This window comes from Chenopodium quinoa, unplaced genomic scaffold (assembly GCF_001683475.1).
Source record: "Chenopodium quinoa cultivar QQ74 unplaced genomic scaffold, ASM168347v1, whole genome shotgun sequence".
Taxonomy (NCBI): Eukaryota; Viridiplantae; Streptophyta; class Magnoliopsida; order Caryophyllales; family Amaranthaceae; genus Chenopodium; species Chenopodium quinoa.
In genome coordinates, this window is record NW_018744113.1 from 2,497,583 (window position 1) to 2,510,953 (window position 13,371).

The 13,371-nt window shown below is 26.9% G+C and overlaps 2 protein-coding genes across 2 annotated transcripts; both read right to left on the reverse strand.

Annotated features, from left to right (window-relative positions):
• Nucleotides 1-672, reverse strand: LOC110692437 (protein FAR1-RELATED SEQUENCE 5-like). The gene has a single exon (XM_021869430.1). The coding sequence runs from the start codon at nt 670-672 to the stop codon at nt 1-3; it is 672 nt and encodes a 223-aa protein (XP_021725122.1).
• Nucleotides 673-3,561: 2,889 nt separating this feature from the next.
• LOC110692438 (protein FAR1-RELATED SEQUENCE 5-like) lies at nt 3,562-8,252 on the reverse strand. The gene is made up of 5 exons (XM_021869431.1): nt 8,165-8,252; nt 7,566-7,643; nt 4,540-4,658; nt 3,662-4,381; nt 3,562-3,579 (listed from the first exon to the last, which is right to left on the reverse strand). The coding sequence occupies exons 1-5, from the start codon at nt 8,250-8,252 to the stop codon at nt 3,562-3,564; spliced, it is 1,023 nt and encodes a 340-aa protein (XP_021725123.1).
• Between the last annotated feature and the right edge of the window lie 5,119 nt (nt 8,253-13,371).

A 13,371-nucleotide genomic window follows, 5' to 3' on the forward strand; every position in this document is an offset into this window, starting at 1 on the left:
TCATTTAGCAAGCTTGGTCCAACGTTTCAGAATGTATCTCTCTGGTATAGCAAGTATGTTGTACATTAGCATTATCTTGATAATGTGAAAGCACAGCAATCCAGTCTCTGTGAAGCACATACAAGAACACATAAACTCATTGTTTTGAGTGTAATATATGACTTGATAGGTGTGCAAATAATCTTCATCAAGAGAAACATCAAAGAATTTGACATATTGCATTGAAGTGGCTTTTTCTCTTGCATATGCTCCAAGACTTGTTTCAAATTCCAGCCTAAAATTCTTGTATAAGTTTAGAGTATAAACTTCAGCTGCATGTTTTAATATCTTTGTTGTTGTTCTTGGTCTCTCAGTAGTACATCTGAAGTTGTCACTCTTTTCAGTGCTTCTCCATCTTTTCACAGTAGCTTCAAATATGTGAAAGAACTCCAAAAGCTTAGTGGTTTTGTTGGCCTTAAATGAAATTGCTCTGTTTGTTACTTCTACCCTTTGAGATGAAAGAATTCCAGCTGAGAAAATATCCTTGCTCAATGCTGTGCACCATTTATCTCGTAGACCGTATAACCTGTCAAACCATTCTTTTTTCTCTAAACCATGTTTTTGAACCATCTTGTGCCAACAATCTTCAAAGTCAGATTCAGAATCACATCCACTTAAGCATTTGTGAAACATATTTTTGAATTTAGGATTGGTTTTTAGAGTTCCAAAGTGTGACACAAAATTCTTTTGCAAATGCCATAGACATAGCCTATGTCTTGAATTTGGATAAACCTGCAACAAAAAATAAATTACTTTAGTCAGCAATATGATTACTATAATCAGGAATTAAAATATTTTAGTCAGGAATTAGATAAATTATGTAAGATATTTGTATATTTTTCTCAAGCATAACAATATTAGAGTTAGAAATTAGCAATATGATTATTATAATCAGGAATTAAAAACATTTAGTCAGGAATTAAAAAAATTTAGTCAGGAATTAGATAAATTATGTAAGACATATGTATATTTTTCTCAGGCATAACAATATTAGAGTTAGAAATTAGCAATATGATTATTATAATCAGGAATTAAAAACATTCAGTCAGGAATTAAAATATTTTAGTCAGGAATTAGATAAATTATGTAAGACATTTGTATATTTTTATCAGGCATAACAATATTAGAGTTAGAAATTAGCATATTTTAGTCAGATATTAGATAATTTAAGTCAGGTATAAATATCTTTAGGTCAGGAATTAAATATTTTTAGACTTTTTATTGAAGCTTAGAATCTATATATTTATCAGTCAAATTAATCTTCCACTGTAATTCTGCCATTTGGGCCCCAGTAAACGGCTAAAAAACAGTTACTTTTTTCCTTTTATAAATCATTTCCTTTATAATTCAATTTGGCATCCCAACTTCAATTTCTTCATAAATTCCACATATTTGAGCTCAATTGTAACTGTAGAAGCAACAAAGAAAAACTTATTCTAGAGTTTTATAAATCACTCATTTCGTTTCAGGTAACCTCTTTTTCTACAAAAATAATTTTAAAATATTTTTTCTGAACATTTATTGGATCCTGTTTTTATGTGTTGTTATTTATTTATTGTTGGAATTGTTGTGTCAGAAATGGAGGAGAATAAGGTGATTCTCATATTTAAGTATTTGAGTGTTGTAATTGATATTGAATATGAGATTGGCAAAAATAACTTGCAAGATATAACAATTGCATTTGAAGATCAACTTCGTGATATGGATGATCCAGTAGAAGGATCAATTGACCTTTTGTACCCTGTATTTTAGTATATTTATAAGGGGAAGTATAGGACCTTAGAGGATGATGGTGATGTATTCAAGATGATTAGGAGGTTACCTAATCAGAACATATATAACATACATGTAGGGAGCACAGATGACCCCGGTTTTTTGGCTGACTGTATCATTGAGTACAGGATGAAGCAAAATGGGACTTGGCCACCCCCTGGTTATCCTCATTATGGTGCCCAACCACCACAATGAACAGGTCTGCATGACTAAGATGTGAATAATTTATGTTTTGTTGGATATTGTTGCATAAACTAACATCTTTTATTTGTTACTGTAGGTTACAAGGTGTCTTGGAATAAGTCATCACCCACAAACAAGAAGAAATGCATATCAGAATATATCTTGAAATATGTTTATTATCATCAGGAATTAGCATATTTTGGTCTGATTTTAGATAAATTATGAAAGGTATTAGTATATTTTGGTCAGGAATTAATAGTCTTAGAGTTCACTTGGAGTTTTGGATAAGGACTAAAAAAATGTAATAATCAGAATTGTACTTGAGGTACTGGATAAGGACCAAAAAAATGTAATAATAAGAAAAAGAAATATATTTAAAAAGTATTTTTTTTAATATTTTTTATTTGTCTATAAAACTAATATTTACTCATACATTTTGCATGTTTTTGTACTTGGTATATTCTCTCTCCTAAAATAAACTTTTTTTCAATATTCCTCAAAAATGCAAAACAATTCTCAGTCTTCTACTTCATCAAACGATCCTCAATATTTCTCAAATATGCAAAACAATTCTCAGTCTTCTACCTCATCAAACGATCCAGAAGAAAATGCAATTGATAACTTTGAAAAAAAATTAAATGATCTGTTGGATAGAAGAGATAGAGTGAAGAATGGACTGATGAAGCTCTATGAAAAAGTGGAAAAGAATGAAATCGAAGAACTAAGCAAGAGAAAGAGAGCACAAGAGATATGGCAGGAAACACAGAACAAAAAGCAGAAAGAAGAAGATCAACACAAGATGGAAGAGAAAGAACAAAAAGAAGATCAAAAGAAAAAACAAGTTTAAAATCTGAAGAAGAACAACAAGAAGATTATGATTTCAGGGTTTTTTTCTTTATCTTTTTTTTTTTTGTTAACTTCTAATCACAATCAATATCATTAAAATATATGGAAAATATGATATGCTTTTATGTTTATGTTTCTGTATTTGCTGTTTTTATTATCAAAAGCTTTATTCAGATATGGTTTAAAATGATATGGTTTTGTTGGTTTTTATTCAGATATTGGTTTTTTTTATTGAATTAATAATTTTTCGTCAGGAATTATATTATTTTAGTCAGGAATTTGATTTAATTTGTTATGTATTCGTTATTTATTTCAGAAATAAAATAAATTATCACAATCAGGAATAATTGTTCAAGTTAGAAGTTGTATAAATAAAAAGGAATAAGAATATTTTACTCAGTAATTATAACATTTTGCTCAGAAATTAAATTAGAATTAAATTAAATACATTTTTAATTAGTAATGACTTAATTTTGATCAGGTATTAGAATACTTATATCAGGATTAAGGATCTTGCTATCATGAATAAGATTTTGTCAATTAGTATTAAATAATTTGAACTTATTAATATATCTTAGTCAGGTATTGCCTTTTTTTTTATCAGAATTAATATATTTTTTATCAGGAATTATATTACATTAAATTATGAACCTGAAACATATATTATTATTCAAGAATTAAATAGTTCTTAGAAAAATTAAAACAGGTTTAAGATATTTATCAGGAATTAGATAATTTCTGTCAGGTATTGATCTATTTTTATCAGTTATTAAGTTATTCTAATCAGGAAACAATATATTATGAAGACAAAAATTCTTACCTCTGGTGTGGCGTTACTCATTGCAAGATCCTGATCAGTGAAGATTGATTTTGGTTCAATTCCACACATTGACTTTTTGAAAATTTTAAGAAGCCAAACAAATGTCTCAGTCTTTTCATCACTTATGAATGCACATCCAAACATTGTTGTTCTCCAGTGACAGTTTATACCAACAAATGGTGCACATATCAACCCATATTTGTTGGTTCTGTATGTTGTATCAAAGATTAAAACATCCCCATAGGCTTTGAAATCTTCAAGCATTTGAGGGTCACGCCAAAAATAGCTCACCACATTGTTTTCTTCTCCAAATTTCAGTCTATAAAAGAATGAAGGATCATTATCTGCTCTCTCTTGAAGGGTATCTAATACATTCTGCATGTCTCCACCTTCAACCATACTCATTTTCACCCTTGATACATAGTTAAGGTGGTCTCTCTTAGTATGACCTACACATTCTTCTCCTCTAGCTTCATTGGTGATATAATTGTAAGCATCCATTGGTTTGATACCACTTTCAACCATACTCTCAATTAGCTCACCCATTGGTGCTGATATTTGCCTTTCTGATCTTAGATGATGTCGTTGAACTGCTATAACCAATTCATGATTATGCTCCAACTCATGTGTAACAGCTTCGAAATTTCCTTCTTTATTTTTCTTGAAACGAATATGAGCTTTGCATCCAGTTCTTGTCTCATTTACCTCCCTATCTTTTCTCTTTTTTTTTCATCAGTTTTACCCAACATGGGTATTTCCACTGAATTTTGTTCACCTGCTATCTTCATTTTACCCTTTGTATGTCCTTCCTTAGAACATCTAAAATAAAACTCATACAATTTATTATTGGTATCTCTTCTCTTTGTTGATTTTCTGACACTGAAACTAACAGACCTTGAATGAGCTTTGTATAACACATATCCCTCATTGTAGTCTGATACTGTATAACCTGCTAGACATTTACTTATGTTTTCATCCTTTTCATATTTGTAATAATCTGCAACAAAAGTATATATGAATCATATCATAATTTATTTTTGTCAGGAAATACAATATTATACACAGTAAATAAATATTTTTTAAATTTATAATACTTAAGAATTACCATGTCTTACTCAGGAATTACATTATTTAAATCAGGAATTACTAAATACTAGTCAGGAAATAAATCATCTCAGTTTGGTTTAGGATTATATTAATCAGGAAACAGATAATATTGGTCAGGAATAAAATTAGGATTTTTTGACTTTTACCACCAAAAAAAATCAAAAAAATGTTTTTTACCACCAAAACTTCTAAAACTTTTATTTTACCACCAAACAAAAAATTAAAAGTTGTTTTTTACCACCTGTCGTCAAAAACCTAACGGAATTTTTTAAATTCTTCGATTTTTGTGTTAAACACATGTCCTTTAGGGGTTTTGGGCGGCACTTTGGCCCTTTGGGCTCAATTTGAGGTCAGAATTGGCAAAAAAATGATCGGAAATGTCTCGTTTTGCGTGTTTAAAAAACCTCGATTTGCGTGAACACGCAAAACGAGGCATTTCCGATCATTTTTTGTCAATTCTGACCTCAAATTGAGTCCAAAGGACCAAAGTGCCCCCCCTAAACCTATGAAAAACATATTTTGCGCACAAAATTCGAAGGAAATTTTTTTAAGCCGTTAGAGTTAACGGTTTTCTTGACGTTTGGTGGTAAAAAACAATTTTTAGAAATTTTTTTGGTGGAAAAATAAAAGTTTTAGAAGTTTTGGTGGTAAAAAACAATTTTTCGATTTTTTTGGTGGTAAAAGTCAAAATTTCCATAAAATTCTATCAGTCAGAAATAATAATATTTGTATCTGATTATAATATGTTCATTATTTTTTCAGGAATTAGATTATTTATGTCATTTATTAGTTTTGTTTTGTCAGGAATTAAATTCTGTATGTCAGGTATTAAAATATTTTGATTAGGAATTAATTTGAATATATCAGGAATTAGATAGTATATTTCAGGAATAAAATTGTTTCAATCAGAAATTAAATTGAAACAATTTTATTAATCTAATTTCAGTCACAAAAAATAGTCAAAATATTACTCAAAAAATAGTCAAAAAATTGTTTGAATCAGAAATTAGATTATAATAGTCAGGAATAAAGTTATCTCAGTCAGAAAAATAGATAATAAATTACTCAGGACATAAATGATATGGTCAGGTTTAAGATAAAAAATAGTCAGTTAGATTATTGCATACAATAATTAGAATTTAAAAAGTCATGACCTTCCCTCTTCCAAAACATAAAAACTTAAAAAACACTTAAAATCATTTACCAGACATAAAATTAATTGAATAAAATGAAATGAATTTACTAGAACAGAGGTTAATTATAAATGAAAAGACATATTTGAAAAGGCATGACCTTCCCTCTTCCAAAACACTGCATCAATTCACAATCTAAACATTATATATAAGAAACCACAGTGTACAACAAACTATATTCAGAAAAAAAAATCCATATAAAACTATAAATTGCTGCACTTAGAAATTTTAATTAATTTTATAAGAATATAACTACTGCTATTACAAAAGGTATATTTTTTTCGTATTATTATCATAAATTTGTTAGTGTTGTTTTATTGTGTTTTGTTATGATTTATGTTTATATTTTGTTTTGTTTAGATGGATAATCAAATTGCACACCCAATTGATGCCTTAGAAGATGCACATCCAGCACTTGCAATTGAAGAAATATTGTGCATGCATATTTTCCCTAGGTGCACCTTCAAAGCCCAGGGGATGATTAATTGCACGTGTAAATATTATAATGAATTATGGTATTATAAATATTCGATTCCAGAAACAGTAAGAAGAAATCATAATTCAAATGAATGGTGGGTTGCATATGACATTATGAGGCATAATGGTTATGGTTTTCACAATGGCATGGTGCAAGACTGGGCTGAATTTCTTAATGGATTACGTTTAATTTTTGCTGAAGAAGAAGCCAGCAAAAGAAAGAGAAAAAGAGAAGAGGCAAGCCAACCAAGCAGAGAGGCAAAAAGAATTAAAATTGAGGATGATATCAGTAGCTTATTTTCAATGTTTTGTACTTTATTATAATTAAATAACATTTCAGTAATATGTAATTTTTGAAAATTTAATTGATGTTATTATATTTTTTGTTTTGTATGACGTTATAAAGTAATTAAATGTTTTTTGAAATTTATAATGCTCAGGAATTAGCATATCTTAATCAGGAATTAGATTTTTTAGATCAGGTATTATGATATATTATTCAGGAATAAAATTAACTCAATCAGGTTTAAGATAATATTAGTCAGGAAACAGATAATAATAGTCAGGAATTGTAATATCAATATCATATACAGTAATTAAATGTTTTAAAATTTATAATACTCAGGAATTAGCGTATCTTAGTCAGGAATTAGATAGTGCTGGTAAGAAAACAGATATTGATAGTCAGTTTTAGGATAATAATATTCAGATATATTATAGCATACAGGAATTTGATTTTTTACCAAGTCAGGAATTTTTTTCTGGTCAGAAATTACAATATATTAGTCATGAAATATACTATCTTAGTCAGGAAATAGATAATGATGATTAGAAATTATAGGAATTGAAAAGAAAAGAAACAATATTAGTCAGGAAATAGATAATGATAGTCAGTTTTAAAATAATAATAGTCAGGTTTAAAATAATAATAGTCAGGCAGGAATACTAGATTTTTTAATCCAGTTAGAAATATTTTGAAATTGTCAGGAATTAGATTATTTTCACTAATTACCATATAATTTTGTTTAGGAAATAGGTTTTATTAATCAGGAATTATATTGTCTGCAATTACATCAATAAATTACAGAGTATTAATAATTTTACAGAACATTTAATTATCAGTATACCTATTATACTTGCAGCATCTTCATCTCTTTCCGCATCATCTCTTTCTTCATTGATATTTTCTTCTAAAATAACATTATCTGTTGCATTCATCATTAGTGTTAGTATATTTGAATTTCACTCTGAAATGATAAAAAAAAATGGATTCAAATTAAAATTAATTTTCTGCGACATGTAACATATACAATTGGAATTACACATTAAAATAGCTTTGCATGCAAATCATAAGTTGAAATTAAATACGATCGAAAACTGGAGTAGACTTGATTTCAAAATGATTAGTCGAAATAAAATGCGATTGGAATATAAATTAGAACTTATTTCAAATTATAAGTCGAAATTAACTACGATCTGAAATTCAATTGGCGTTGATTGCAAATAATAAGTCGAATTAACTCGAATTTAAATACGATCTGATATTAAATCGAAATTTAATACGATCTGAAATTCAATTTGGCTTGCATGCGAATTATAAGTCGAAATTCATATTTCAAATTCACTATGATACAATCTGAAATCATGAACTAAATTATATGTAATTTGAAATTAATTATATATGATTTGAAATTACATACAATCATAATTATGAACTAAATTGTACCTTTTTCAGCAGTAATTGAGCTAGAAATTAATTCTATAGGTGAATCAGAATCTCCTTCAATCATCATTCTATTGTTTGATTTCTCCATGTTTTTATGAAATTTGAAGATTTGAATTCTCTGAAATTTGAGGAAATGAAGTGGTTGAAATTCGATGAAATGAAAGCGTTCGAAAATTTCAGTGAATGACGGCGCTCGAAATTTTATGAAAATGATGAAAACGAAAAAATTCAGACAATTTATAAAATGGCGCGCGGGCTTTGGTCGGGTTGATCAGGCCCTCGGCTTTTTAATTAAGGAGCCCGGACTCACGTGAGTCCAGTCTCACGCAAAATGCTTTGAGTTCGACAGAAATCCAAATGATTATCAAGTAATTTTGCCCAAGGCATGTTATCATAGATTGAACACATTTATATTGTGGTACGAAATTTGATTAATTAAAATGGCAAATAATGTATCATGAAAAAAAGTTTCTTGCTGCCTTTCAAAAAAAAAAAAAACGAAAAAAAGTTTCTTGCTTTTATATAATTATTAAACAAGTGTGTGGCTCGGACGTTGCATCGGGTTGTTACTTTAAATTATAATGTATGTTAGGCTTGTTCATTTCACCTTATTTTTTGTTGAACTTAAACTATTTTTATTGACTGAAATTCATTTTGTTGAACTTAAATTTTTACTAAACTAAAATAATATTTACTGACTCTTTATTTTTTATTGAAGAGACTAATTTTTCCTGAACTAAACTTATTTTAATATTTTATTGGATTAAAATTAATTTCAGTGAACTGAACTTATTTTTACTGAATTGAAATTATTTTTACTTAATAATATTTTTAAGGTGAAGTAAACCTGATCTGTAAAAACAAAATTAAAAAAAATAAAAAAGAAAAAAAAAAAGAAAGGAGAAGAGGATTTAATAGACTCTATGTTGTCTTGAAAGTGAACATAATTATTTAATCCTTTTTTTGAGCTTTCATAAAGATATACTCCGTATTTATTTATGTGTATATTTAGAACATTAATTACTATTGGCTAAGATGGTAGTAAGTGTGATCTTAAATCCATAAGTTTCAACGTTCGAAACTTGCGGTATGTTTTTCTTAATGTTGCAATGTCAGTGGTGATGTGGCACAATAAAATAATTGTTGCAATGTCAGTGGTGACGTGGCACAATACTAGTGCATATTTATTAGGCATATAAACGTTTTTAGGAATGCTTTTTTTTTTTTTTAATGGTAATGTTATATATAGCCCATAGGACTACATATAAGCATTAAATATATTCTAGAAAATTGTATAAAATTGAGAATTCATGACAAAACACGCGTAGATCAGTGTAATTAGTGTATTTTTGTCATGATTTTCTAAATTAAAACAATATTCTAGAGTATATTTAATGCTTATATGTAACCCTAAGGGCTATGTATAGCATTTTCCTTTTATAAGTAATGTATAGTTTAATAAGCGCTTTTTAATATATAAAAGGATTGATTAATAACTAATTACTAGCCCTTTATATTGCGATGCGTGCGGTATATTTATTTTAACTATCTATTTCCATTTCATCACACAAATACAATGGAAGAAAATACCTATCTATATAATCCCTCCGTATTTTATTACTTGCTCCACTTTCCTTTTACGGTTGTATCTAATTAATTGCTACATTTCCTATTTTTGGCCTGGAAACCTTATACAATATTTTACTAATTAATTCTTTTTTAGTGGGCCTCCAACTATCAAACTTATATTCTCTTTCCTCCAAACTATAATACTTTATTTTTATACTAACCCCACTTTTTTCAAATTTTATTACTTTTTGGAGAAATGAAGCAAATAATAAAATATGTAGGGTATATAATACTAAAACAGACACCCGTCACTTTTTGGTCATGTTTCATCCCTCCAGAACCTTTTGTTTTTTTTTACTAATGCTATTAAATACTTATTGTAAACTATACACAATATATCTATCTACCAAATCATATAATTGTGATACTCCCTCCGTGTTTTTTTAAGTGTTACAATTTGACCGACACATAATTTTAGACAATTTAATTGACTTAAATAAAATAAGAGGTTAGTGGGGGTAGTTGGAGTATTAAAAAATTGTAAAAGAAAGATGGTGGGGTTAATAGTTTATTAAAAATTTATAAATATGAGAGGGAAAATATTATAAAAAAGTAGTAGTGGGCTTGGGTGGGGGCCATGAGATGAGAGAGATATAATATTTTAATGTAGATTTTTGCCAAAAAAGGAAGTGTAATACTTATTAAAACACGGCCGGATTTGGTAAGTGTAACACTTATTAAAACACGGAGGGAGTAATTTTGATTGACGTATTTTCCATTTTCATTAAATAACATATTTGTCATATCTATTACCTCACATTTCGTATATTAGATATATTATTATGCCATATCTTTAACTTAAACACGTGTTATATCCATATTAAAAATTTCTGTCTTTTTTCATTTTCTTTTTTGGTCAAATTTTCATGCCATTATAAACTACAATATTTTCTTTCTAATTTCTATTTTGAAAATCATATTTAAGTTATATACACTTTACTAGAATATTTTTCTTATTAAAAAAAATTAGAATATTTTCACATTTTTTATGTACTATAATAGGTAATTATTTTTTTCAAAAAAAATAATACTAACATATATCACGCACTATATTAGAATAATATTTTATCCAAGATTATTATAGTACTAGATGTAAATCTGTGCGATGCATGATTTTTTAAAATAAATATCACGAATATAAAATTTTTGTATAAATTTTGATTAATTTATTATTATTTGTTAAAGATAAGTTCTCTTAATTTTAGATAATTTATTATGCTTGTGTGATTTTTTTTTGTTTTTAAATAATTTAAAACTCCCAAGTCTTAGCTCATGTGGTGATTAACAGGATGATTAATAGGATAAAAAATTTAATGTGAAAAGATGATTTTTTTTAAAATTTTAAAAATAATTTAAATGCTAAATCACTATTTATAGATTTATTTTAACCTAATTGGCGTGTAAAATTAGATAGATCAAATCTCATTCTATAATTATTTTTTTCACATATAAATTTGTATAATTTTAGTTTTTAAATATTTAAAATTTTAATTTTTAAAGATATATTTTAGTTCTTTTAAAAAATAGACATTTTTTAATTTTTAAATATATTTGATGTTTTTAACTATCTATGTGGCCAAATTCTTAAATCTATCTCATACGTCACTTTTGCTTGGATGGTAAGTGATTTTTTTATTCTAATTTTTAATTGATCAAAATAATATTAATACCTTTGCTTATGTGGCGCGCTAAATGTTTTTAAAAAAATGTCTGCTTTAAATATAGGTAAGTAGTATTTTTAAATAAATAATAATAAAAAAAACATGTATATTATTTAATCATCGAATCGTCAACTTCGTTCACAACCATACCTACTACATCTAACAAAAGTGGATAAATAGAGCACAAATATGTTAGCAAAAGCAAAGTTGATATAAAATTAATCTTTACAATTTTATAAAATAAATTAATATGTTTACCAGGAAGAGAAAAATCATTACGAAATTGATCTAAAAATTATAATTGTACAAAATCAAATCCATGCATTGGAATTTTTTCCTATCATCCCCAATCACCCAAAAAACTATTTTGGAAAAATTGAATTATAATTTTGTTGACAACGCGATATTATTTATTATTTAGATAGATTGACGGAAAAGTATCTAATGGAGTAAATTTTTCCTTCAATCAATTGGACGAAACTACGAAAGTGTTGAACAAAGTTGTCTTTAATTGAGGCATGAACTTAATCACACTGTAATTAAAAATAAGAAATTAAGTTTATTTAATAACTTAATTAAGCACACAAATCACAAAGTTTGTGTTTTTTTCCATGAATTTAATTAATAAAAAAACTACAAAGGTTTATAAACAAATTTAATGAACACTAACAATTTATAAAAATATAATACCTCCTCGTCTAATAAGACCATATCCTATCTTATTAAGCTATATTGTTTGAGGAAGTTTGTGCGTCAAATAGGTTAGAAACTCGCACTTTGATTTTCTAATCACTTTTGCTCAAATTTAATTCTTTAATCAAATTAGATTTGTATGTAAAAACAAATTTAATAAACAAACCATAAACATATTATCGTTAAATACGTTAATAAATACAATATAATTAGTAATGGAAAATGGCAAATAAAAATTTAAATATGAATTTGAAAATTAAGCTAAGAATTACCAACCGTTAATGATCTAAAACTGATACAAAATTACTAACACAAAATTTTTTTGATTTGATTTTGTATTCATTTGAAATTTAGTTGGTGTCGTATAATACGTCAATTTATAAAGGTAGGTATCACAAATTTTAGTTTAATTATAATTAAGTAACAATTTTTATTAATTTTATCCTAAACACTATCAAACTTTGTCTTATAATGGTTAGTATCTAACTTTATTGTATTCATTTACTCCCTTCGTTTCATAATGTTAGTCTCATATACTATTTTGGGCGTTTCAAAATGATCTATCCATATTGAATCTATTTTTTTTTTTTTTTATGTTATTTTAGTTTCCTAATCCGGTCTTATAATTTCTAATCCCATTAGTGGATTGATGACATGGCAGTAATTAAAAATTTTGATTGGTCATCAATCCACTTAGTGGATTGATGACATGGCATTTGATTGATATTCCTCACCTTAAACAAGCATTGTAATTGATGCTTTCCAAAGAAAAAAATCAGAATATTTAATAAGATAGAACTAATTAAGCAATTTTTGTACTAAAATGTAAGATTCCAAATATTATTCATTCTCTTATTTTTTGTAATTGATTCCATATGGCACTTACAAAGTGAAACGGAGGGAGTATCATTTAAATATAATATTATTTGTGATATGATTTTAATCTAACATTTAATTATCAACTCAGTCATAGGATGTTTAAATAAAACCATATATATATAAATATCAAAAGATAATTTTTATTTTTTTAATAATTTAAATTCTAATATCAAAATATAATTTACACAATTGTTTTCATATAATTTAAATCCTAATATCTAAAAATGATGTTTTGTCTCTTTTTTTTTTTAATTTTTTTATAAAGATAATATTTTGTTTTTTTGAATAATTAAATCCTAATAAATCACCATTCGTTGTTTTTTTAGCCACGTGGCAAAATTCTTA

What these genes read in the sequence shown, in the direction of transcription:
- LOC110692438 (XM_021869431.1), bottom strand. Translation starts at nt 8,252, where the DNA reads ATGGAGAAATCAAACAATAGAATGATGATTGAAGGAGATTCTGATTCA. An exon ending in CTCAATTACTGCTGAAAAAG is followed by an intron (nt 7,644 to 8,164) that starts GTACAATTTAGT and finishes TGAATGCAACAG; the next exon opens with ATAATGTTATTTTAGAAGAA. An exon ending in CAAGGTCTGTTAGTTTCAGT is followed by an intron (nt 4,382 to 4,539) that starts GTCAGAAAATCA and finishes TGAAAAAAAAAG; the next exon opens with AGAAAAGATAGGGAGGTAAA.
- LOC110692437 (XM_021869430.1), bottom strand. Translation starts at nt 672, where the DNA reads ATGTTTCACAAATGCTTAAGTGGATGTGATTCTGAATCTGACTTTGAA.